The 27,257-nt window shown below is 46.0% G+C and overlaps 1 protein-coding gene across 1 annotated transcript in view; it reads left to right on the top strand.

Moving 5' to 3' along the window:
* The first annotated feature begins 412 nt into the window (after positions 1–412).
* Positions 413–27,257, top strand: part of LOC125742032 (alpha-1,6-mannosylglycoprotein 6-beta-N-acetylglucosaminyltransferase B) — a 93,550-nt gene continuing 66,705 nt past the window's right edge. Inside the window, exons 1-2 of the mRNA XM_049013618.1 lie at positions 413–1,147; positions 5,497–5,609. Of these exons, the coding sequence (XP_048869575.1) occupies positions 1,080–1,147; positions 5,497–5,609 (181 nt within the window). The 5' untranslated portion in view covers positions 413–1,079. The remainder of the gene's footprint in view (positions 1,148–5,496; positions 5,610–27,257) is intronic.

Below are 27,257 nucleotides of genomic sequence, written 5' to 3' on the forward strand. Positions count from 1 at the left end.
AAATGAGCCTTTGGCCACTTAAAGTTGGGAACGACCTTCCTGTAATTCAAAGTGTGCACATAAAAACCTTTTTCCCGACTGCATTACTCCGTTCTCAGGAACCTGTGGCTTTTCAAAAATGTTTGACATCAATTTTTAATTAATGTACTGATATAAACGCAGTTGTATATTCTATCTTTGCCCCCTAGCCTCAGCTTTTATCCTAATTTGTTTTAAGAGAGTGCCAACGCCGTTATTTTGTTTTATTTAACGATAATGTCCAAGTAAAGTAGTTTAAATTGGAGCTTCAGTGAAAAACGCTGAAATGTAAAATGGGGGGGGGGGGGGGGGGGGATTTTCATACACCCAAATGTATGGGGATCCAGGCGGTAGATGGCGCTGCGCAGATGATTAAAAGACAGTGAAGAAACTGGACAGTAGTCGCAATTTGTACAGCCTCCCGTAAGAGAATAAGCCACATATATTTCAGATAGAGGCTCGAACCCTGTTCAATGAACATCGTCAGGACTGGCGTCTGATGCACGACAATCCGTCAAGGGGAGCGCAAACACACACACCCGCACACACACCCACACATGCAGTCACACACCTCCGCATGCAGTCTGCCGGTGAAGTAAGACAGCGAAAACTAAAGGTTTCGCCTGACAAAGGAAACATGGGTGGCCGTGCATGTGCGACTCTCTTACCTGAATCTGTTGATTTTATGTCGTAGGCAAGACGTTTTTTATCTTGTGCAGTTTACCATCGGAGGAAATGTAGGCTATTTTCACCTGGATATTGTGAAGTTCTGTGATACGCGGGGATCAGTCGGGCTAATGTCTCCGGACCGAGAATAAAGTCAAGTGACTGCTGACCTTCGGGAAGTCTTTAAAGCTGGCAGACAGACAAATATCTACATACGGAGTGACAACGGATGGATATATTTGACTCTGTGTTTTATTATAGGTCATTCAGACGTTGCAAATGCGCAGCCGACTATTAAAATCACTAATTCCGAGCCTAAAATGCCGCTTGGGCTCCAAACCGTGTATAAGGTTCACCGTGTCGGGGGTCCATGGTCTGCCTGATTCTTTTGGAAAATGATTGATCTGAACACCGACGGTAAAATAATGGTGAGAAGATGCCTTGTGACGTTCAAACCGTTCAGGTGAGTGCAACGTATCATTTTATAAATGTTTTCCCAACGTTTCATAGATGCTGTCGTTTGGACTAAGTAACTTTGGCAAGTGCAAATAGCAAAGGAACATTAACATGAGGTCGGGTTGCATTATAGTCCATGTGCACTGTGCCAGTTTGCTTATTAGACGGAGAATGCATCGTACTGATTTTAATACCTCGATTGTTCATTTTCTGCTACCTTCCTCTCTGCACAATGCGATTGCTTTTCGTTATTAGCGAATGTTAAACTAGACTATTTTCATTAGTTATGTCTTGCATCCATTCCATAACTACGCATTGCAAGGAAAATATTGATGTCAATATTGAAAGCGATATACACTTTATAATCATAAATCATAATCATAGTTTGGTGATAAACTCCTGCAATAACTCCGACGGCTTAATGTGTCCAGGGTGGCTGTGCGGTGACAGGCAGGTTCCCGGCTTGTGGACCTCACTGAGATACGTAGCCTTCATGTACATATATATATAGTACAACACAACAGGGAACATCCACAACTTTAGGGATTAAAGAAAGTACCAGCATTTGGTAATTGCCGAAAAGTGAACGAATTATTTCATATAAATGCGCCTGTGATTAAGCGATCAGATTCTTGGGAAGGAAATCTCACAACAGAAGCACTTAGCTGGAAATAGGTCATTCAAATCCTTTTAAAATTTGCCTCACATGTTGTATGATTATGAGTGATCGGGAATGTGTACTAAAGGACTGTGGGCCAATTCGGTTTGAATTAATTCGGAAAATAAAGCAAACCCTTAGTGTATGAGGTAGCCTACAGTACATAAAAAGCACAAAACCCAGCTACAAGTATCGATTGTATTGCAATTAATAACGCGGAAGTATCAACGGGGACATTCTTCTTGCAAACGTAAATGTTCAATTTTTATGTAGGCTTTTGTCTATCGAATATTGACATCTGTCGCATTTAATGCTAAATTAATAACGATTGTTTCTACACAAAACAAAACAAGCGTAATTATAGTCGCGTTTGACGTAAAAGGATTATCGACCTTAGTAAGTGTCAAGTTTAATTCATGTTTATATCTTTCTCTGGAGAAGTGTATTGATGCATTTACATGTTTATAGTAATCTGCAGCTCATTAGTATGCATTGAACAATAATCTAGATTTAATTGGGCTTCTTTATTTCTCGTTTTAACCCAAAATGAAAGGTTTAAATGAATGGTCTGCGATATCCATCAGTTCAAACTTACTTTTCCTACGCCGCTCAACCGACTGCGGTGTAGAATGTAGTTTCACTTTCTAAACTTCTGCACGATCACCGGATTGAATCTGTGTAAAGACGGCTGCTCGCTTTCTGCCACACGTGCTCACACTCCGATCAGTGCAAAGATTCTTGAGCTGTGAAAAGAGCTGATTCCTCCGACGCCGGCTCACAGCTGGATTTACAGCAATGCCTCCGTGACGGATCACTCCTCTGCCATCAAACACAAGCACAGCATCCATCATTCAAATCTTTTTCCATGTAAAAACGTGCCACAAGAGCCTGGCAGGACAAACGCGATGGGGCGGATCAGTCAAACAACCGCTTCAGTACCAGTGAGTCCTCGAGATAAGACCTAATACCCTCTTGATGTAAATGATTCCGCTTGTATCAAATGCCTTTCAGAAGTGTCAAGGCTTCACAGAAACCAGTCACTGAGGTGGAAGAAACCAATGGCTGTTGGGTTACGTGCCTGACACCTGCTGTAAATAGACACAGGCTGTTGAAGAATTCACTGTCAAGGAACTCTGGCGCTTCTGCAGTCAGCCTGGAGCGAAATCTGATAACTGTGCATATTTTATAAACCAATTAGAATGCACCAGTTCTCTCACTCTGATCCAATTACAGAACCGAAGCATCTCCTTCAAGCCTTTTAATTAGAGATGGGATGGGTAGCCGTCTCGATGCAGGCAGTTTCCAGAGTTTTGGAAAACGCCAGGAGGCTGAAAACAGACCATGGGCCTCGTTTGGGCAATCAGGTGTCTCTGTTGCCCGAATGGCCCACGACAGTGACACTCTCTAGGCTTATTTCTATGTATTTCTAAGTATTTCTAGGCTTATGTCCTTGGGCAAATGCTCCACACCAGGATTAATAAAGGGAAGGATCCAGCTCCACAAATCAGTCCCAAAGCATCCTGGTGGAGCTGTGATCACAGACTCGGAGGAGGATGGGATGCCCTGTGTATAATTTTTCTTTTTTCGCAGGAAAACCTACTGCAAAATCATTCGTCCCCATGGTAGGTATAGATAATGGACAAAACACAAAAAAGAGAAATGCATAGTAAAAAGTGCCACACGGAAGCAGAGCAGAATGAACTGGGCTTGGCAGAGAATCAGCGAGAATTAATTAGATGAGTATAGGCAGTGGGGTTCACTGAGTCGTTAAATATCCGAATGAGCATGGGCCCAATGGATTCCTCTTGTTTGTGATCATTCTAATGGCATGATACTCCTAGCTGCCATGCAAGAACTCCAGCTGCCAGCCGTCTGGCAGATTAGCAAACTTCCACGCAGTCCTGGAAGTGCTTACAGCGCTTCTGCTGTACAGCGGGACTCGGGAAGACCTTCCTATACCTCCCTGCCTCGCTGCACCCTGGATTCTGCAGGTTTTCGCGCTGTCAGGGCCAGGCCGGGCAGGACAACGCAGCCGCTTGGCCCATCGTCGGGTTCCATCTGTGGGGGAGGGCGAGGAAGGATGTGCGGTCTGCGAGTGGTGTATCCGCACTGGCTGGCGGTTCGCTGCTGCCGATGCGATGCGATGGCTCCACCTTTGAAGTCCTCTTTAATGGGTCCTGGCAGCACGGGGGGGGGAGGGTTGGATGCATGGATCTGTGGAAACATCTGGTCTCGCCTCGCTGTCCTGTCTAGACCGGAGCCAGTGCCTCTCTCTCGCTTTCCCTCTCTCCCTCTCCGTTCTTCACGTGTCATTGCCCTCCCACGCAGGCATCACTCGCCCCTCGTCCCATCGAGGTGGCTGCTGTTGACACGTTGGCCGTTTTCACAGGTTATGTCTGCGAAACGCCTGCCAAGAGAGCCTCGTAAATTACACCCTTGTTTGAAGACACCGAGGTCTCCCCTCACGGCCTGGATATTTTATTCGAAACGCCGACACGTGTTACAGATGCGTGTCCCGTGAGCCTGACAGCTCCCACTTTGCGGCTCTTAATGCCGATGATGATATTTTTTCATCCTGCTATTTATCAAGGTGACTGTAAAAAAAAAAAACTAGAATTAATTTACAAGTTGGCCTGCTCTTTTTTTATAGAGTACAGATGCTTCTAGTGTGTCTGCTTAGAATCATAGAGAGTCTTCGAGATTCAGCTGATATTTCTTTTTTAAATGATGCCATTTTATGCTCGGTCATTCTTACCGCTGCTGATCTTTAGTTTTGTTGCACTGTAATGTGATCAGAAGCCTGTAATTAGGCCTCCTCTGAAGATCTGCTTCGCACCCTTGGGAAGGCGTTGGAGCTGCTGGGGATCGTCAGATCTGCATGGAGTATAATGGCGCGGGAAGCAGCGGCGGCACACATCGGAGGCCAGAGACGCATGAATTATTCAGTCTATTTTCTGCCTCATTGTGGGCTCCGCTGCTTCGCTTTGGATCGCGAGCACGGAAGCGCGGACGCCGGCTCGCGGCGCAATAAACAAACCGGTACCGCGTGATGAGACGTGCGAGGGATGCCTTTTGGCGTTCTTGCAGCGAAACGCGTGACATGCATGAAGCAGAGTGCCAGGCACACGCTCACTGTCCCACAGCATTCATTGTGTTGATGTACTTGCCTGTGTAGAATCATCATAGATGATGCACTAGGGAATGGTGAAATATCCAGAGTTTGCCGTACTTGCTAACAGGTCAATTGCTAGTTTTAGCTTTACACAAATAGAAAACACACATGCTGAGCCCATGAGATAGAACTGAAGTTTGCTATCAGTAAAAACAAACTTGGGTGTGGAACAGAGATAAAGTGTTTGTTGTGCAGAACTCAAGGGAGTTTCTAAGCCCAGTGCAGCATAAGAAATCGGATCAGTCTCAGCCAATCAGCTCCAAGCCTAGTTCATTAGAAATAACTGCCCCCTACAATTTAATGTGCAGGTTATCATCAGAGGAACCAGGACTGTTTGAAATAATTAAAATAAAGAGAAAATCTGTTTCTTTTTCCTGATGAGGATTTCTGCAAGTAAGGGCTGGCTTTATCTTTCTTGTGGTTTCTGCCTTTTCTGAGATTCTGCCTTTTCTTTCTTTCCCCTCCTCTTGTCCCTCCCCCCCCCCTTTTTTTCTCCTACCAATCGCACACCGCTTCCTTCTTCCAGGATTTTCGTGGTGGGAATCGGCTTCTTCAGCCTGTGTTTTCTAATGACGTCCCTGGGAGGTCAGTTCTCAGCCAAGAGGCCGGGCGACTCCCCCTTCACCATCAGGACCGAAGGTAGCGACAGAGTCACTGTGTCGGGCAGCGGGAGTGTGTCTGTGTGTGTGTGGGAGGGGGGTGGTTGTGTCATCCAGGCACATCTGATGAGAGATGCGATGTGATTCTGACCGGCAGTGAGTTCAGGAGCCAGGATTCCGGGCAGCTGAAGGGCTGCGTGATCATTGACATCATGACACACGGCAGCGGTTCGTGTTTCTGCATCATTGACATCGTGCCTTTTTAGTGGGACATGCAGGGGCTTCTTAATGCACAGGGCGTGTCCTTTATTTACATTTTAGTAATGGTGTAATACTCCAAAGATCCTTTCCCTCATCTTACATATAAAACCCAGTGCAGGACCACGGTGAGCCTAGAGCAGGTTTCCTGCCTGATTTACAGCGAAAGCTGCTTCCACAAAGAAATGCATTTGATGCAAGATTATATCGACCGTGGTGACAGTAAAAGTTGTAAATCCGATGGGGTGGGGGGGTGACGACAGTAAAATTAATCTGATGTCTAAGCTCCTCATCTTTTCAATAGCTAATAACTCCCCAGGCCTTGAGAGAGGGGACTGCCAGACAGAGTCCAAAGGGGGACTCGTGTAAACCTGGGGAGAATAGGGAAATTATAGAAATGTAGAGCTGTGGACGGGAGTCGAACCCACAACTTTGGAGGTGGGAGGCTACAGCAGAACCCACTGAGGTGCCCCTGCTTACGTGGTGCGTGAGGGACACATTAACCCCGGCTACATATTTGACTGACTGGACTCGTTAGGGCGACACGTTTGTGTGTGAGTGTTAGTGTCACGTACCTGGTGTTGGGCATTAGCTGTTATTAGACACACGTATGCATCAGCACCCTGCATCCAGGGTGCAAGGGCTGCGTGTCTGTTCAGCTTCTCGCAGAAAGAAATCTCATTATCGCATCAGTCTCATGGCCATGCCTGCCACAGGGAAGGAGCAGCCTGTCTCATTTCATTCTCTGTGTGGCGCAGACCACAAAAAGCAGCAGTTTGCATTGTTGTCTGTTCCAAAATGGCATGTTCAGCCCTCTAACTGCAGACTAAACTTAACCAAACCGTGTGTAGCCCTCTGAAAGCGCCGCCTACCCTGTGGTTGTGGGGTGTGTGTGTGTGTGTGTGTGTGAGGAGGGGGTGGGGCTTTTGTGGGGAGGGTCTGGAGATGCGTGATTAATTAACCACTCATGCACTGTTTTTTGGGAAGCCATCTAGGCCGAGCTCATTAAGCAGAACTCGGTGCCCGTTCCAGAACTGTCCTGCAGGGGTAAACACTTTGCGTGTGTTTCTGTGTGTGTGTGTGTGTGTGTGTGTGATGCATTGGCAAGGAGCGAGGATTTAATGGAGCGACAGCAAGAAGTGGAACAAGATGGGGACTTCCAGTCCCATCTGCCGACTCCGGCGTCCAATTTCTCGTTTAACGAGGAGGTCTCATTAGCGGCCCTTTGCCTGTACAGCCCCTGCAGCGCTTAACCACACGCGCGTCATGGACACGGCGGTAAAAAGGGTGCGCGGTTTGTACCCCGTAGCTCATGCTTGCTTTTCTGCAGCTCTCTCACTTAGGCTTTAAAACATGGCCGCACTTAAATTGCACTGAATATTGAATCCACTTGGCGCCACATCCTGGGTCGCCCCCTGCCTTGCACCCGTAGCTTTCAGGATAGGCTCCGGACCCCCTCAACCTTGCGTATTATAAACGGGTATGGAAAACGAATGAGTGATTGAATGAATGAATGGTTTCCACTTTGTTTAGTATAAGAATATATATAACATAACTAGATTGCAACAGCGAACATCTTTCTGCCTATTTTTTATGCTGTTGTAAAGTAAAGGACTTTAGGACCAGGCTTAGCTTGGAAAGGGTAATAAACTTTCGTTAAAGTGTTTGCCATCTTCTCGCCAATTGCGAAGGGGGGGAGGGTATAGGCACTAAAGACAATTGCAGGTTTGAAAGGCGGCATCTGCCCCCTGCTGGCTGTTATTGCGGTGATGCCATTTGTTCAAGTTCATTTCCATTGCAGGAAAAGGCAGATTATTGCCTAGAGGATACATTAAGAAACGTCGTGTAACTGAGAGTGTATCGCGCGCATTGTTATCGCACTGCAGATTGGAGGATTCTGGGCCATTCTCAGAGAGGAGTGTGTTTGCGCTGAGCAGAGAAATGGCCGTCTCTCTCACGCTGGGAAGAAAGAAATCAGAGTGCCGATACTAAGTAAGGAAACATGGGGATATTAGTTTTAATCGCATGACTCTGTCTTGTATCTTATTTAGTCTCTATGGATCATTAACTCACTCTTTGCGCTTCGTCTTTCTTGTTAAATGCCTTGGGAGCCCCGGTGTTAAAGGTTAATACATTAAGGGTTTTCCTTAAAGTGAGCCTAACCACACCCTCACAAGGGGGTGAGCGGAGGACATCTTGCAGGACCTCCATGATCAGAGGCACTCCCCGGAGAGCTGTTCTCTCCTGGCAGTTTGTTTTGATAACATGTCTCGCTTTCCCACGAGTGAGGCAGGCCTCTGCATCAGCTGAGGCATATCTGCGGCGTTTAATATCCAGCCAGATGTTGGCTGGATCCCATGTGGTCTGGGTTTAGCCCCCCGAAAGCTGTCTCTGCGCTCTAAGGGTCTCCCGCCTGAAGATTAGAGGAAAGGGCACCATGGATTTCAGGTTTGAAATAACATCTCAACTCATTTGATTGTGCTCGAACGCTCCTGTAAAGGGTAGCGTGTGTCGTGGCTCTTGAGGGGCTCCTTTTTGCCATTGGGCTGTCGATACCCAGGTGTAAAGTGGGAAATAGAGTTTGAGGTGGGGTCTCTGTGAGGTCGCCATAAACAGCTGGTGTATTAATGAAGTGCTCTTTGCTCTCTTGTACTTGATCGATAGGGTAGATCACTCTAAAAGCTTCTGCCGTAAACGGACATGAAGTACACACACTTTTATGAGTGGTCTCCTAGCATAGGGCCTACGTGTAGCATGCCTTTGTGCTGATCTCTTTTTGTGAATTTACAGTTACCATGGTTATTTTAGGCATCCATACCCTTATAATTGTGTTACAAAATTATAAATTACATTTGGACATTAAATATTTGCCACTTTTCAAAGAAGGACCACAAAATATTTCAGAAAACCCAGTGGTTTATAGAGGAACGAAGCTTAATAATCAACGCAGGCAGCAATGCTATGAAATGAGTAATATACACAAATTAGTATTTATGTTAAGTGGGTAATGATACCGGTGTAAGTTTAATGATTGTGTACTTGGACGCCACCCAGCCCTTGATCGCTGGGCACAGACCCCAGAGCCTGAAGGTTGCCCCCCCCGGCCCCCACCTTTGATTTGTCTCCTTGGTGCTGTAACAGCTTTCCTCGAAGAGCATGAATAAATCTTCAGTAATGTTCATTTCATGCTGCTATAGAGGAAATAATACTCCCTTTGGTCACTTAGATCGGAAAACAGTCCTCCTGGCTTTGCTGTTATTCATGAATAAATTACAATAGCAATCTTTCCCCATTTTAAATCGCTCATTGTGGTTAACTTGCTCACTTTTTAAAAATGTTTCCTCTGTAGCACAATATCAAAGTTTTGCATCTGAATGCCTTGGACCATCTTCTGCCTGGGATAGACTCCAGGCCTCCATGATGTTGGACTGGTTAAGTGTTTGGAAGACAGATTGAGAGATATTCCGTTTTATTAACAATGTTGAGAGGAATCATTTTGGCCATAAGCGTTCATCTGGTCGAGGAAAACGCTACAACAATAAAGAGGAACAATGAGAGGAAGCAAGCTTTCTCACAGGCTTCCTTTAATGCCTAAGCAGTCGGTGGTCATTGTGTGGGCTTCTTTATAATGGGCTTGCGATATCAGTGCTGACCAGTGGGGGCTGTGACACGCTAGTTGCCAGGAAACAGGCGTGTTTTTACAGGTTACTGCCAGTGGTTGCAGCTGGGATCTGCCAGAACACAACTTTGCGTGGTCTACTTCACATTCAATGCCAAATTTCATTGATTATCCTGAGATAATACAAAATGTAGTGCAAAAATAGCAGCCATGCAATACTATCAGTAGATAGTAAAATATTTTATGTGTAAAAACGTGGTTCCACAAATGATTTATGGGTCAACAACATTGAGTTTTTGTATATAAATTTATTGGCAGTTAATTGATTTATTACTGAGAAAAATGTGCTCATTGATAATGTAAAAACCGATCATTGTAGATGCCTAAAAACCTACCCATACATTTTCCATAACTGCTTACCAGTACACGGTGAAGGTGAGCCTGGGAAGTCCCAGGAAACACAGGCTGGCACCATGGATGGGATGCCAGTCCATCACGGGGCACACGCTCACACGCTTTGGGCACTTTACAGTACATAAACCCAGACAGACATAGGAAGACGCAAACAGCACTCTTACAGACCCGGGGGCTGGAATCAAGCTCAGAGGCATGGAGGATAAGACCTTCGCATTACCAAGAGAGCCTCCTGTTTGAAGAAAAATGCAATTTGTTGTGAGTTTGCTTTGGCACTAAATTTATTTATGAAATGCATGAATGATGCATTAGTTTCCAACCTAGCTATACTTTACAGTTAATGTTCTGTCTTGAAAAATTAAATGATTTAATTTAGTTGTAAGGTGCCATTGTCTTTCCTGAAAGATGGTACCTGGTCTCAGGGAGGCAGACATATGTGTTCGATCTCAGGACTGGCTCATGGTCAGGATCTAGTGGGAGACACACCACGAGGCTCAGAGTCAGAGCTAGAGGGGACTCCATAGATGTGATCATATTGTGGGCTCTCTCTATGACCCCGACCTGAGGCCCCTCCCCCAGATGTGTAGGCAGAGATGTAGCCTGGCGGTGTGGGGCTGCACCATCAGTTTGCAGTCATTTCCATCCCTTGCGATGAAACTCACAGGCACGGACAGTTAGGGGTAACAATCCTCCTGCTTGCCTTCCAGTTCTTCTTTTCTCTGGTCCCACCAGCCAGCAAACGATGGATGCCAGTTAGAGAACTAAACAGCTTCAAAACCGCAAAACCATCCAGCTCTGAGTAGAGTAAAGCAGGGTGGGTCCGAACCTGCTGGAGACCAAATTGGTGGCGCGGTTGGTGCACATGCTTGATGAGGGGAAGGATAACAAATATTTCAGCTTGACTTTCAGATTTGCTCACATCTCCTGCTCCTGGAGTCTTTGAACTTGGGTGCCGGGGCTCCGTCTCTCAGTCATGCTGCAATGTAATTTCTATGAACTGCACCAGACATTTGATATGTGCAATCTTACAAAGCCAATAGAATACCAAGCCCAATGCCCCCATTTATTATTTGCAGAAACATCGCTTTTTGGGCTAAGCATTTGATTCTTCTTTTTTTTTTAATTAACTAAAAAGCAGTCACTCACATGAAGGTGCTTCAAGGGCAGTGACTGTAGAGATCAGATTATAATCAGAGTAAATAAATGAGCTCTTTTTGGTCATTATGCTGCAACTCAGTCCCAAGTGCCATTTTGACAGAATAATCCATGGTCTGAAGGGCTCCCTGTCAGGCGATGAAATGAGCTTTCGCTTGACGTTTCCTGGTCCCTCAGCGACATGATGCCCTCGAGGAGAAACCTCCGGGAGCTTTCAGATCGCAGGGCCTCTCACAGTCAGGAAGGGGGTGCAGACAGTATTCTTGCTAGGCTGTTTCCAGCTCTTGTGTGGTGTTTGTGTTGCGGACCAAGGCACCTCAGTATCAAGATGTTTCTCTAAGAGCACAGAAGGTGGGGATTTAATTGGATATTTATACCCATAAAATGGTTATGAGGTGTTGAAAATCACGTTGATCAATAATTTTGATTAAGTGCATGTAATTCATTCTTCATCCCTCGCTTTTTGTACTGGCTAGTACCAGCAAGACTTTTTTTTTTTTTTTTTGGAGGTGATTTTACAATCTACAGGAAAAATTGCACAAAGTTCAGCAGCTTTAAAGTTATGGATCCTGATGACATATGTGTCACTTAATGACATATGTGTCATTTAATTCAAATCAAATTCAATTCAGTCAATTTTACAGTAAAACCCTTCATAACACAACTACCCCAAAAGAGCAGCATCCTAGTAATACTTAATATTTAATTAGCACTGTTGCCTCACACCTCTGGGTCCCGGGTTCGAGTCTCTGCCTGGGTCACATGTGTGTGGAGTTTGCATGTTCTCCCCATGTCGTCGTGGGGTTTCCTCCGGGTACTCCGGTTTCCCCCCATGGTCCAAAAACATGCTGAGGCTAATTGGACATGCTAAATTGCCCATAGGTGTGCATGTGTGAGTGAATGGTGTGTGAGTGTGCCCTGCGATGGGCTGGCCCCCTGTCCTGGGTTGTTCCCTGCCTCGTGTCCATTGCTTCCGGGATAGGCTCCAGACCCCCCACGACCCAGTAGGATAAGCAGTTTGGAAAATGGATCGATGGATCCAAAAGCTTAATAAATTCATTTAGAGTTATCATTTTTCAGATGATTTTAAATTCGGGGACATATTTAACAGAAGTGTATTTCAGGTGTGCAAGTACCTGTATGTAAGAGATACTTTCATGTCATTATACCATTTAATGGCTCATAGCAGTGCAGTGTTGAGGGAATTCCCAGTAGGCTTCTGCACAGCATGAGCTCTGTATGTGTCTCCTTCAAGGAGATATATCTCCATCTCTGTACATCAGTGGATTGGATGGACAATCCTCCAGGCCCAGGATGAGTCAGTCAGCAAATATCTATTCCCTGGTTCTGACAGTGGCATTTTCCTAATGCTATGGAACTGTCAGAATGCCTGTTTTAATGAAGTGTTTCCATTATTTCGGTTTCCCGAAGGTACTGTATTGGAGAGAGGACCTGAATTTACATCTTGAGTACAGGGAGCATTCTCTGCATGCTTGGGTATTAACATTAGTCTGTCCTCGGATATCATCTTCAAACTAATGGCCAGGCTGAGAGGTTGCACCTGGAGATTGGACACTTAACTAGATGGATAGGAGCCGGTATCTGTTTTGGGCCAAGTATGCACAGAACTCTCTTTTCGCTCTTCATCACATTTAATACCTTTTCAGTGTTTCCTAGGATACGAGCCCCATCTCTTTCCACGGAAGTTGGGGTTTAGTGACGTCCCAGAATTGACGTGCGGTTTACATCAGCTGGATAATGGATAATTCACCTTTCAGCATGCCATCAGAACACTACTCCTCTAACCTGCATCTGTCTCCTCATCGCCTTATTTGGTCAATGTTAGTATTCCACTTTCTGAATAGGACAAGCTATTTCAGAAAACGGATGGATGGATGAATGGATGGATGGATGAATGGATGGATGAATGGAATACTCCACACACTGCATTTCTTTATTTTTCTGCAGTGTGATCCTTTTACCATTTCATACTGCAGTCTTATTGCACATGTCCATTAGTTATTTGCTCATTCCTATATTGCACTGTTTGTTCTGTATAATCCTATACTGCATAGTCCTGTCCCGCATTGTCCTGTCCTGCAATGTCCTGACCCGCATTGTCCTGTCCTGCATTGTTATGTCCTGCAATGTCCTGTCCCGCATTGTCCTGTCCCGCATTGACCTGTCCCGCATTGTCATGTCCTGCATTGTCCTGTCCCGCATTGTCATGTCCTGCATTGTCCTGTCTCGCATTGACCTGTCCCGCATTGTCATGTCCTGCATTGTCCTGTCTCGCATTGTCTTGTCCTGCATTGCACTACAGTTAGTCCTATCCCCTGATGCCCTACCCTTGAACCCCTAACATAAGAATTTCACTGTGTTCTGCAGAATACATGTGACAGTAGATCTTGAAACCTGATACTGTAAGTATGAGAAAAGGCCCCTGTCCAGCTCCAGAGGGTTAAAGGGACACAGAAAGGACTCACTGGCCACCACTGCCTCCATATCCCCTGGTTCCACTCTGGACAATGGGTTTGACTTTCCACTTGGAGTTCCCAAGTATATACTGTAGGTTCCTGTCAATTCTTTTATCCCTCCTTTGCCTCCATACCCTGTTGGACTGTCGTACTGTGGTGGGTGGATCACGCCACCTGGTGGACAGGGAGGGCTATGGCTCTGAGTAGGAGTCATGGGTACCTGCTCATGACATCTAAACAAAGACCCTTACTGCTTTCACCCAGATCATTCTGCTTCATCCCCCTCCCCCTCACCCAGACGCCCCCCTCCCAGGTGTCCCCCTCTGCAGTCTAGGGCTGCAGCAGCCGCACATGGAGATGGGGTACGAGGGATCCGTCCAATCACGTCCAGTCTGGCCACGCTCTCCCTCACTAGGACTTTACTGCCTGTGACTCCATCAGCCATTTATCTGGCAGTGTTTTGGGACACTTCTCTGTGTGGCCTCGTGTGCTGCCACCTTCCTGGCCATTCGTTTCATGGCTGCCTGATTTTCACGCATGACTTCTGCTTGATCTTTCGGTTCCCCTGCCTTTTTGGGTCTGATCATTCTCCCCGTGTTTCTCATTGCCGAAGCAGCGATTTCGTGCCTGTGTGTTGACTCCGGTTTCCGGGATTACCATGCGGGTTTGCCTTTTTCGTGTTGACCTTCCCTGTGTTTTTGGATTATGATCTCTGCTCTAAGCCTGCTGCTTCCCCAACCCAATCTTCTCTCAACATTACATTACAAATGTAGTTTGCACAAGAAATATTGCTATTTTTCTTAAAGGCAAACATAGCGATAATTGGGGTGGTGCATGGCTTGGTGGGCTAGTATGCTGTGCTTGTGATCAGAAGGTCATCGGTTCAAATCCCTTGCTCAACAGAATGATTTGACTGTTGAGCTCTGTTGAGCAAGGCCCTTAACCCTGAATTCCTCCAGAGATTGTCGGATCTGTTTTCTCAAAAAATAAGGACAATAAACTGTAGTAGTATGTCGTGGTACTATGTAGTAATATGCAGTAGTAATATGTAATAGTATGTAGTAATAAGTAGTGTGCCTCGGCAATGTTGTGTAGGGAAATGTAGAACAGATATATAACAGTGCACTGTGGTGTGTCAAACTCCTATAGATGGCAGGGGATTGTGAATCTTGTGCATTCTAATACATTGGAAGTAGTAATTTTACAGTACATTTACCTAACCTGATGTAGTTGCTTATTTCACTGTTGGCTGGCATTTTCCGTAATCTGGCTGGCTATAGTAGATTTTTGGATTGGAATTTGTCAGGCAGCTTGATCATACTGTACACATTGAGATCTGCAGCATGGAAGCATGCTATTAAGCAAAGGTTGTGAATGAAGAAACTGAACTACTTTTGTATTAAATTGCACTCCAGATTAAGGAATTAACTCAAAATAGTGTGGATGGTTGTAATGTCGCACCTGCAGGGGTGTCGTCCCAGCGTTCACAGTAGCTGTGCGTCTCTGTCTCTTCACGTGTGTATTTTGGTTTCCCCCTGTTGTCTTACAGACATTTGTATATGTGTACCCTGACTTGTACCCTCTACTTCCCATGACAGATTCCAGCTTCACCCTATGTGGATGGGTGGATGGATTGTTTTTAGGTTTATTGTCTTACAGAAATGTGCGTGTTATTTGGGTTATGACCATTTGTGGGGCTGTAGTCAAGTGACCAGTTGCGTTGTATCGACCGAATCCACCTGATTCTTATTTGGTGATACTGTAGATGTTTCTTCTTCCGTCACCTTGTCATTTCATCCTAATGCCGGTGTTCTATCGACCAAATCTACCTATCGAGACGTGCTATCAAACCTTTCTGCACATGTGCAGTTCCACCGTTTTGGGATTAGGATTAGGTTTTAGAGGTTAGGGTTAGGGTTAAGGCTATCAATTAGCACTACGGTAGCCTAACTCGACAAAGTAGCTCAGCTCGTCAGAGCACCGGCACTCGTCCTGCCATTTGCATAGATGAATGCATGCAAAGTGTTTCGCTAATTTGTGGTATAAGTGTTTGTGTCAGGAATCCTTTAATGGCCAGAGAAACTTTAAGAGGACTCTTCAAACCTGTCATTTAGTAAACAGAGTAAAATTCCTGTAACCTTATCAGCAGGTCACTAGACTGAGAGCTGATGGATATTCGCTGGAAATTTCCCCTCGTGGCCTTTTCTGTCTGGTACAGCAAGCTAAAGCCAGACAGCAGTGGGGACACATCCTGTTGGCCTGTGTAATTACCTATTAAGAAATTAAGTGCTGTAATTAGGTGATTGAAACAGAAGCTAATATTGTGTCTGCCTCATTAGAAGGGTTCAGAGCCTTTCAGTGTGTTTTAAATATGTATGACATTCTCCTCCAGTCGTCTAGCAATGGCTTGTTGTGACAGCTGGAGGCATCGTTTGTTTCATGCAGAACACACCTTCTTAGCGAACAAAGGCTGCATTGTGATCATTATCCTCTTCCCACCAGATGCAACCTGAACAAAGCCCTTTTCGGTTCAGGTACGGCTCACATTTTGGTGCAATAAAGCGAAATATAGCAAAACTTAATAAATAAAAAGTCTTTCATCCTTTCTCCTGGCTTCAGGTCGCGAAGCTCAGTCTTTCCTGTCATGGATGTTCTGTACCTCCGGGCCTTAATGAGCGGAAAGCGGTACGAAGAAACGCAATTACACGAGCATGGCTCCTGGAATGTGACTGCATTTCCGGCGACTTAAGCATCAGATAACAACATGGGGTTGTGCCACGTAGAGGGGTTACGCTGCATTTGTTGGGGTTGCACTGCATTGGCGGGGTTGTGTTGCAGTAGTGGGGTAGCGTCACACTGGTGGGGATGCGCTGCATAGCTGGGTTGCGCCGCATTAGAGATGTTGCGTCACAATGATGGGATTGTGTTGCATTGGTAGGGTTGCGCCACATTGATGGGGTTTTGTTGCATTGGTGGGATTGCACCGCATAATGTGGCTGGGTCGCATAGCAGGGTTGTGTTGCATTCTTGGGTCTCTGTCGCATTGGTAGGGGATTGAGACGCATAGAGGGGTTGGGCTGCATAATGAGGTTGCATTGCATTGTTGGGTTTGCATTGCATTGGTGGCGTTGAGCCACATACCGGGGTTAGGCCGCATAGCGGGGTTATGTTGCATTGTTGGGTTTGCATCGCATTGGTGGGGTTGAGCTGCATAATGGGGCTGGGCTGCATAGCAAGGTCGCGCGCTGTGGTTTGTGTGTGTCAGTCACCTACTTCTCACTTCCAGGATAAGCCGTTTACTCTAAGCCTGATGCCACATTCAGCACCTACACTTCCAGCAGACTCCATTAATAACATCTGCAGACTTTAAATCCTGATGGTGCTGTGAAGCCCTGGAAGAGTGGGAGGGAAACCCCATGCCTTGGCGGCCCTGAGATAAGTTCTGAGACAGCAGCACTCTGATTAGTCTCAGAGGCTCCTTTTTGGGTTCCTCTGCCATAGAAACTCAATTTGTCAAGTGGCTGGAGAGGGAATGTGTACTTGTAGCATGCATGGCTAATTTTTTTGGGTGTCATTGTTGAATACATTAACCGCCGAAATGACTGCCAGAGAAACTGCCTGCCTTTTGTCGGAGAGCAAGAGTAATAATTAATGAGTATCCGGAGAATTCATTTCTTTGACTAGCCATGGAAACGAAACAAACCACAAGGTCTGCATCTTCAAAGCTGATGTAGGGGTTCTGGCAGAGTTTCAGCAGCTGGCGTGAGGGAGTTGGAAAGGGACAAGGTCCCCCCCACCCAGGTGGTACAGGAGAGCTTCAGTTATGGCTGCTCCTCGCGTGGGAGAGCAAGGTCTCCTCTTTAATAGTTTCGGAGCCATTTTCCATATGTGCATCTTCTAGCTGTTATAGAGCAAACGTGATAGGAATGCTGTGATAGGACAGTAGGAGTCATGAAAAGCTTGCATGCGGAAAAAGGCGGGAAGTCCTCGTTGAAGGTTCGTGGGAGTGACTCAGGAACTGTCTCTGTGAGCTTGGCTTGTTCTTTTTGGTTTTTAATTCCTGCTGAATTCTTTATATCCTGAGAAAAAGACAGAAAGCCTAAGAGCCGTGGGTGACAGCTGACACCAAAGCGAAGGGAAATTAGCGCTGTATCCCTTGAAGTGGCAGAGGGGAAGTTTTCCGAGGTGTAGACAAAGTGCTTGGAGACAAGGCAGAGAGGAGAGCTCACTTTTGTTTTTGAGGGTGTTGCTATGGTGTTTGAAAGGCCACGGTTAGAAGCTGTCAGGGAAAAAATAAAAGATCGCTGATGTGTCCGTGTGCAGTTGTTACTGCAAACTGCCGGACTTGAGCTGCGCCCATGCTGGTGGTGTGTTGGCACCCTCCCTCAATGTGCCCATCAACCTCTTTGGATCACCCTCACTGGTGCTCTGTATTCATGCACTTCATCCTTTCCCGACGAGGTACCCTTAGAAAGCGGACCGGCGCAACCTAATGCCCGCTAATCATCTCGGCTAATTTCCCCGTGACGGCCGAGGGAACTTCATGGATCATCTGACATTGCCCTCTTTTGTGAAGCAGCTTAATTAGAACAATTAGCTTGGAGGTAAAAAGTGAACAGTCAGCGGCAGGAGAAGAGCAGCTAGTTGACCTCACACCAACCCGACAGAGACACCTGTGTACCTCTGTCCGCCGTGCTCATCTGCCATCAAAGGTAAGGGGCTTTAAAACAGGACTGTCAAGCTGCTAACCAATGTATCAACAAAGGAGAAGATAAATTAAGTAGCAGACAGCGATGGTGTATCGTTATTCATGTCTTTTGTTTAATGGTGCCCGCGGTTGGCATCCCTGAATGCCCACCTTCTCTTTTGGAGAGCTGCCTTACAGTACATGTTCAAAGTCTCAGGCCATCCTGCCTTGCTAGTATCTACGGAAACAGCAGCCCAAAGCTCGAGTTAAGATCAACCTGGCTTATGGTCCTGTTGCAGTCTGTTCTTTTATGAACGAAAGAATGAGACAAACGAAAGACTAACATCATTTCAGTTTGTTTCTTAATGGTCTTTGCACAGGCTATAGTAACGCAGTGTGGGTGAGGAGTCAGATGATGGTGGGAGCTGCAGGGTCACCATGCTGGTACGTGAAGATAAATAAACCCGGTTGACAGAAAGACACCTTCAGAAAAACACTGAGGCTGACTGGCAGATATTTGTTAGCTTCATGTAACTCCTGGGCCATCCTCCCAGCATGTGTGCACATTGGAGGGAACGTTACAGGGACCATCAGAGCATCTGAAGTAGTTTGATGTTGTGAAGTCTTTTGCTTTACATTATAAGGTATAAAGCACAACTCTGTTTTTCCAAAGACACAGTTTACCAATCCCAAGGCTTTCTGGTTAGGTACTGTAGCGGTGTCTCTCACATTCAGTCCAGGGCAGGGGCTTTACTGCAGAGAACGCAGGTACTTCAGTGTTGGGGGTATTTCGTTACCCTCTCTCACTGATTATCAGTGTACAATACTCAAAACATTTCAGAAAATGTCTCCACAAATTGTATATTGATTCATGTCCTTGTATATTTTCCCTGGGCAAAATGGCTACTGATATAGACCTTTTTTTAAAACTTAAAAAGTTTGTTACACTTTAGGGACCAGGGAAAATTTTGAATGCAAGATCAGTGGAAAGCACAGAAGGACAAAAATCATAACGGCAAGAGAAAATAAATTTCAGAATAATTGGTCGTAACTTGGGGAAGAATGAAACCATACAGTTGAATCGACTAAAGCGGTGATGCGTTGGCTTACAGTACTCTGTACACCCGTCCCAGTCCCTGATCCCCCGCCCCCCCCCCCCCCCCGCTACCATGCCAGAAGCTGCAGGCCAAGATTAGTTTTATTTCACTTTCCATCCATAAGTCCTCCAGATGGGAACAGTTTGAAGCAGGCGTCTGGCGGAATGAGGGTTGTATCATTGGGCAGCTTTGGGAGGGGATTAGCATGTCGACTCTGACCCTCAGAAAGTGGAGAGAGAGTGAGTGAGAGGGAGAGAGAGAGAGAGCCATGATAGAGGGCTGTCAGCAGGAGAAGCCACACCCCTCGCTTCTCCTTCCCCCTGGTGGCCAGTCAGTGCTTAGTGATGCTGGCTGTGGGTGGGGTCTCCCGCGTCTTGTCAGGAAACTGGCCACGGCCTCCTTATAAATAGGTTCCGTACTGTGGAAGCAAAGCTATTAATAATTCGAAGTGAAAATAAACTCAGCGGGAAAGATAAATAAATAAGTCGTCGGTTCCATCCCACCGAGGCTAATGTTGTGTCCCTGTTCCTTTATTAGAGCCGCGGAAAGCTCAGGTGCTGAGCGGAGGCGACGAAAAGAGGCAGTCGTGTGGGGGGGGGGGGGGGCGCCTGCTTGTGAGTGTGCTGTTGAGTTCTCTGTGTATGGAAAAACGGGCTGCGGTCGATCTTGTGCCGAGGCCAGCGTCCCCAGACACAGCGTGCCAGTTCAAAGGTTTCCAAAAACATAGAATCGAAGCACTCAAAGGAAATGCTTCAGCCAGAAGGATCTCCCATGATTCAGTGCGAGACTGCCATTTCCTCTTTTAAAATGCTATATCTGCAATCGAGATGAAGATCGCACATAGCCAGCAGTGATTCCATCTCAAAATCATTCACCTCCTGGAACAAATATATTAAGGAAACACAAATAATGTTTGCATCTATCCATTTTCTGAACCCCCCCCCTTAAAGGCTACAGGCAACTGAGAGGCCTCAAAATATCCAGGGCGTCTCAGCCTCAGAAGGGAATACAGGTGGGCAAGGAGATGAAAGTTGAGGTCAACAAGATGGCTACGTCTGGACACGGGATTAAAAGCTCTGCTTTGCATCATCCTCGACGGTCATTTATCCTCCTGAAAAACAACCTGCAGCTCCTTGTCTGAGGTGGCGCTATTTGAGTACCTCTTTCTAGGTCCAGGCGGTTTGCTGGGTTAGTCACACATCTTGCAGCGATAGTTACCGAGGGCACATTCCCTTCACTTCTGGATCTTATCATTTGTAAATTGTTGCAGGCTGCGTCAAAGTGACTTCAGAATTGTAATTCAGTGCTGATTTTGAGGAGGATTGTGAGAGCTTTCAGGTTCCACTAGATAAGCCCACCAGCCTCTTGAAATGATAAGCATAGAAAACTGGCACTGATGGCAGTTAGTATCGTAGGGCCCTTTTTTAACGATCTACAGCACACAGCGCAAGTTCATCTGTTACACATTGCACAATGAAAAATATTGTATCATGAACCTGCCATTACCTGTAATGAGAAAAATTTGTTTAAAAATATCTTAGCCTATTGTGGGTGCTCGCTGGCTTACAGCCTGTGCTGACTTGTCGTGCGGTTTGAAACTTATGAATCATTTTTGGAATTCTTAAAACTTACTGGACCGCAGTAAACCATGGATAGCTGAAACTACAGTTACTGAACCCGCAGATACGAGAGTTCCAATTTGTCATTACTACAATTAGCTAATTCGGATTAATATTATGACTAACCATTATGAGATATATTTCTTAAAATATCTCGATGGACCCATTAATGATCTGTCACATTGTAATCTTTTGCATGGTTGTGCACTGCTGCGAGTCCCTGCATGTGTAACGAGCAGTCTGCACGTACTGTACGCACGCCTATGTACACACATGTTGCTATCTTGATAATGCAGCCTTTAAAATCACAGTGAAACACTGCACCATTGACTTTAGACCAGGTGTTTGTTGCTCAAAAGCACAATCACTTCCTGCCTCCTTAAAATAGCACTGTGCTTACAGTGCACCTTAGACTGTGTCACTGTAAGACAGACACACCCACGGGCTCAGATGGGCACAAATACATTTGCTATACAAATTATGTGTGCACTGGATGGGAGAATGACCACTGCACAAGGCTCAAGGTAGGAAAAACATTTGTGTCACACCTGGGGCTGCTTTGTGGCAGGTGTAAGATAGGCCCCATTGTGTTTACAGGAACTTAAAAGAGGGCAGTCACAGAGGGAGTGCCCTTTTATCATTGGAAGGCATCAGAAGAAGTCAATGTCTACAGCCAATCGGGGGTCGGTGAGCACTTCGACTTCCTGCTTTCTTGGCTTTGGGTCCAGTGAGTCACGTGGACTCTGCAGCCAGCTGGCCTCCTCCGTTAATTTTTTTATTAGCCGTCTTCTACTGGCACATCAGTTGTTACAGAGCAGAGGTTGAATCAGATTGGCAAAGAAATTAGCCTATAGTGTAACAGAGAAGTCTGGATTTTTGGGAGAGATGCTCCCTGACATACGATAGTGCACCTGCTGGAGGGTGAATTACTGAGACTGGCACAGACAGCAGGAAGACGAGGACAGACAACAGTAAATATACGGGAGATGGGGGAGAGTAATATTTGACATGACTGAGGAGCAGACGTGGTAACCTCCTGACCTGGGGTCAGTCGTTTATCTCTGTCTTTCTGTCAGTGTACATATGTGCTCGGTGACCTGAGTTGAGAGATGAAAAGGTCTCCGTCACATCTGATCTCCCACTCTCCTGCCAATTATGGGAGAAAGGCGCCCAGCGGTGACTTGGGGAGACATCTTGTTTCATTTTCTTCTCCAGGGATTGTGGGTAACTCCCTGCTTTCTTGGGACACTGAGTAAAATGCATAGTATTTCACTTCATAACCGGATGATGATGATGATGGTGACAGGGTTGCCAGCTCTCCTACATATGGTGTGACACTCACGCTTTCAGACTCTCACGCTCATGCAAGAAATGTTACGGCAAATCTGTTATTCTATTATAAACCTAAAATTAGTTACATCAAACGCACTGGAGTAGTTTGTAAACCCTACAGACTATTTGCAAGGTAATGAACTCTTACGTACATGTAAATATGTGTGCAGACTTGTCTTATATTGAAAATCTCACCCGAGCTAGCTGACCAAAGTTGGCAACCCTCTGACGATAGAATTATGGGGATGAAGAGAACCTTTCTTTGCTCCAGTAGATCATGCTGGGTCATAAATCACAGCCTCATTTGGATACAGCCATCTGTCCAGGTTGTTCTTTCTTTTTGCATTAGCAGGTATCTTAAGTTGCAGGTTCTTTCTCTCTGATTAGCATGTAGCTTAAGCTGCAGGTTCTTTCTCTCTGATTAGCATGTAGCTTTAGCTGCAGATTCTTCTTTCTCTCTGATTAGCATGTAGCTTAAGCTGCAGGTTCTTTCTCTCTGATTAGCATGTAGCTTAAGATGCAGATTCCTCTTTCTCTCTGATTAGCATGTAGCTTAAGCTGCAGGTTCTTTCTCCCTCATTAGCATGTAGCTTAAGCTGCAAATTCTTCTTTCTCTCTGATTAGCATGTAGCTTAAACTGCAGATTCTTCTTTCTCTCTGCATTAGCATGTAGCTTAAGCTATCCAAATCTGGAAGCCATTTTCAACTGTGCCCTCTGTTTGTGTGTGTTTCTGGTCTCTGTGGTCACGCTCGGCATGGCAGTGCATCTGGGGGTGTGGTGACAGAGTGGAAGTGGACAGAATGGTTCTGCTGGACAGCTCGACAGTTTCTCTATGCTGCTGCCTCACTCTGCCCAGGGGCTCACTGTCCCTGTGAGGGCGCTACCACTAATTACCCTATTTTAACATCTAATTACAATGGGGATTGTGAGGGTCAACACCCTGTGCTCGCTGCCGATTAGGCTGCCTTTGCTAAATTGTGGCTATATAAACACATTGAGAATATCTTGTTTTTGTAATAATACATTCTTTCATGATGTACTACGACACATATTAGTGCATGTGTGCACAGTATATGTGGGTGTGTACAATTATCCAAGTATTCATAATAAAAGGAATTATCCCCCCAACAGAGAGATTTACACATGCATTCTTATTTGCGCTCATAAGAAGGAATTAATTTCCCTCAGTCACTTTAGTATCGACTGTTGTAAATGAGATTTTTCATGACCTAAGATGAAGTGATTTTTCATGACCTAATAAAAAGCGATTTTTCGCGACATGAAAGTGGAACGCTTTCTCATCCTTTGAAGGTACAACACAAAGGGTGGGGGGTGGCTCTGATCCATCCAGAGAATAACGTCACGAGTTAGAAACCATCAGCCTTATTAGGAACGATGGGCCTTGTGGTGCACTGGGTGTAAAAAAAAAAAAAAAAGCTAAAGTTTAAAGTGAAGTGGGAGAAAGTCAGAGGGAGATGGATCACCGAAGATACACTCTTCTTTTTTTTCCATCCTGTCAGGCACTTTGAGAGCAAAATTATGCACAAAGGATAAGTGACAGAAGTTGTCGGTCCTAATAGATTCGACTTTGTCGAATCCCACTGGATTTGTGATGAAATGCGGGAACACAGTTATTCTCCCCATGAATGAGTACTCCGAGATGAAAATGGCCAGGGAGGGTGGTAGTGGGGGGGGGGGGGGTGTCATTTTCTGGTGGATGACAACAGCAGAAAGGGTATCGTGACTAGTGAGGCTGCTCAGTGTGACCATGGATGAGATGTACCTTCACAGGTCCAGGCACACAGTCACACACTACTGGAAATTTCCTAACCCGAAGTACCTGGACAAAGGAATGTATCCCCTCTACTCCCCAACCGGGGTTCTGAGCGGCTACAGTGCCGCCCCCCTGAGCCAGCTGCTTGCAACAAAAATCAATATATGTTTGAATGGCATTTTTACTTAAACAGAGCACTACTTCAAAGCCGCACTTTCTGTCTCCATTCTTTCCATGTTTCCTGAAAGTGGGGTCGCTTTAAAAATTTGAAAAGTGCACACATGCATTCACCACCACACACACACAAACTATAGTCTTACGGTGTGTCGCTGTAGGTTTTTTTAACGCTTTCCTATCTCCTGGCTGTTCGTCTTAATTAGCAGATGCCCTCTGGTGTAATGTGGCGTAATTCCTTTACCCAGCTAATGGCTGCCGCATAGGAACACCTATATGTGCTACGGAAAGCAGGCCTTCGTGACTCGTTATTCCGTAATCAAGCCTGACTGGTGTTGAAGATAGCACACTCACTGTACATACTGAAATTAATTGCCAATACGGATAATTCTATATTTGACAGATACAGATTTGATTACACTCATTACTTTTAATTACAAACTGACAGAGAGGAAAACAGTCTGAGCCAGTGCATGAATACCCTAGTGGATTCTGGGGGCATAGCACTTTGCAGGGAGCCCGAAATATGTAAAATTATACAGCCAATTGGGCAGGGGGACCCAGGTGCCATTTTGTCAAGGAGCCCAGAATTTTTAGCTACAACCCTGCCTCTGAAACAAACTCCAGCGTGTAATTTCGTAAATGGTACCGTGATATGGGATATCGATAACAAACATCAGTTATAGCCTCAGGCATGTAAGTAGATTCACGTCGACTTGGTGAATACGGATTAATGGACGGTTTGCTGTGTAAATGTGTGCCGTGAGGTAGGCTAATCGGGGCCTGACGACGGCCTGTTTGTTCCCCATTGGTGTTGGAGGTGTCCCTGTGATTTGTTAATAATTGCAGACATAAGCCCCTGTGCTGTTTGTTTGTCAAATGACTGCATTAGATTTACACACTGATTCGGCATTAAATTGGGCAGAGGAGGCAGACTGGCCCAGGGATCCAGAAGGCTTGGCTGTAGCACGCATTGCGTAGTTAATGGTGAGCCTGGCACGTTTGTGAGGAACCTCGTGAGCTCAGGGGCGTGACACATATAGACGGCAGTTTGCGAGAACTTCCACCCCACACTGGGGGCACCTCACTTTTAGTTTCCTGCTCCCGTTCCTGGCTTTTGACAGGTGCCTTGTGAAATGACCCCAGACTGTCATCTTATGTCACTCAAGTTAAAAATAAAATCAGAGGAGTATCGCCAGGATGAGCTGTGACCGGGGCAGAGAGTCCTCTGTGAGCGAGCGTGCGCATCTGGAGTGACATCACTGTGCCCCGGAGCTCGTCGCCAGCAGGGCGGCGGTCAAGGACACTCTGCACCCAGACATCCCGGCCCCATCTTCCACTGTCATGAGGAAACTGTTCGCACAGGCATGAATATACAAATGGCTCCCAGCCGATCGTGGCAGGACTGTTCGCCCCGCCCTGCGCCTCCCTCCCAGCAGGCATAAGATGGGAATTCATTTAAAAAAGTGTATGTCCTTCAGTCTCTGGCTACATCACAGACCCACACACACACACACACACAGGCGCGTACCTAATCTAAATGTGGACTGTCCATTCATTTCTATGGGAAAAATCTTAATCCCAGTCACGACACCCTTAACCCCCACCCAGCCCTAACCTTAACCATTAGAAACCAAACAAAATACAAGCCTTTTCACATTTTTAGTTTCTTGTTTAGTCACAGATTTTTATAAAATTGACTTTCCCCTTGTGGGGATTGAAAAAAATGGTCCCCACAACATCAAACTGACAAGGTTTTATCACATTGTGGGGACATTCGGCCCCCACAATGTAATGTATATCTGACCCACACGCACACTATGAAAACTCTTTAGTAAGAAAGCAGCATATATAACACTCTGCCGATTGATGGGTTAATCCTCCACGTAGCCTCTTAGTGGCACTCCAGGCCTAATGGAGGTGCCGGGTGAGGGGGTAACCTCCAGGCTCCTCTCCATCTCCCCAGATCTGAGGCCTCCAACAGGAACTGAGCTAATGATCCATCACCAGGTAACCGAGGTTTTCAGTGCCGTCTGTGTCTTTCTGCCAGGCTGGTTTTATATATCTGTACTGTACATGTATATGAGCAAAGATATCATTCATTCATTATTTGTTTACTTTATTATTCATTTATTACCTACCAAGCAATGGCGTGTTACACACAAGCATAGAGACGACTGTGTCATTTCCACTGGTCAAACTTTTATTGTTTTTTTAAAATGAAACAGGAATCCCATAATGCCTTGCAAGTGTTCCATTGTAATAAGCCCAGATACCAAAATACTCAAAACAGCCAATGAATTACAACATGCCGACTGTGACAAATAATAATCTGTCATTCATGCAGTACGAACCTCATTGTCAGTCTTTATTACCCCTATGTCCCCCCCACCCCCCGCGCATATTTATCCATTCTTATACGTGTCTCTCTGATGGCTCTAGGCAGTAATGAATGTACTTTAAACATGCACCTGCAGCTCAGTAAATGTGCGATTTCCAGCTCCCTAGAGAACAGGACAATGGCCCCAGATGACCGTCACGCGTCTTTCAACTCTTTAACCATGGCAACGGGAGTCCTGTCGGCACGGAGACGCATAAACATCATAAACGTTCCAGAAAAAAACGTGCTTTATGAGTCACTCTTGACCTGCGTTCATGGAATAACAAGGCCAGACGTGGTGAGGGTGGCAGAAAGGAGGTCAGCTGCCAGTGAGATCATCCTGGACTGGAAGCCAGAGCTGCTCGCATACGGCCGGGGGGTCAGTCTGACCGCGTGAGTCTCGGCCTTCTGCACCTGCACCAAATGCCCTCAGTGTGCCTCAGATAATGAGCGACGAGGCGACAGACCACAGCCGTCACCTGAGGCTTCATGGAAATTAGCAGCATCGTCAGCACTGAGCCCTGTGGGCTGGATGCACCCTGTCTGTCTCCTGTCATCGCCATATCCAAAGCCCGCTTTTAAAGCATCGTACTCCGATTAGTGTACTCCATGCACTGCCTGCGGTTTCACTCCCCCCATCCTCTCCAGGAGCCCTCCCCGTCTCGCGCCTGTCTTAAACGCGCCTGCATTTCGCCGCAGCT

The sequence above is a fragment of the Brienomyrus brachyistius genome, chromosome 5 (genome assembly GCF_023856365.1).
Source record: "Brienomyrus brachyistius isolate T26 chromosome 5, BBRACH_0.4, whole genome shotgun sequence".
Lineage (NCBI taxonomy): Eukaryota > Metazoa > Chordata > Actinopteri > Osteoglossiformes > Mormyridae > Brienomyrus > Brienomyrus brachyistius.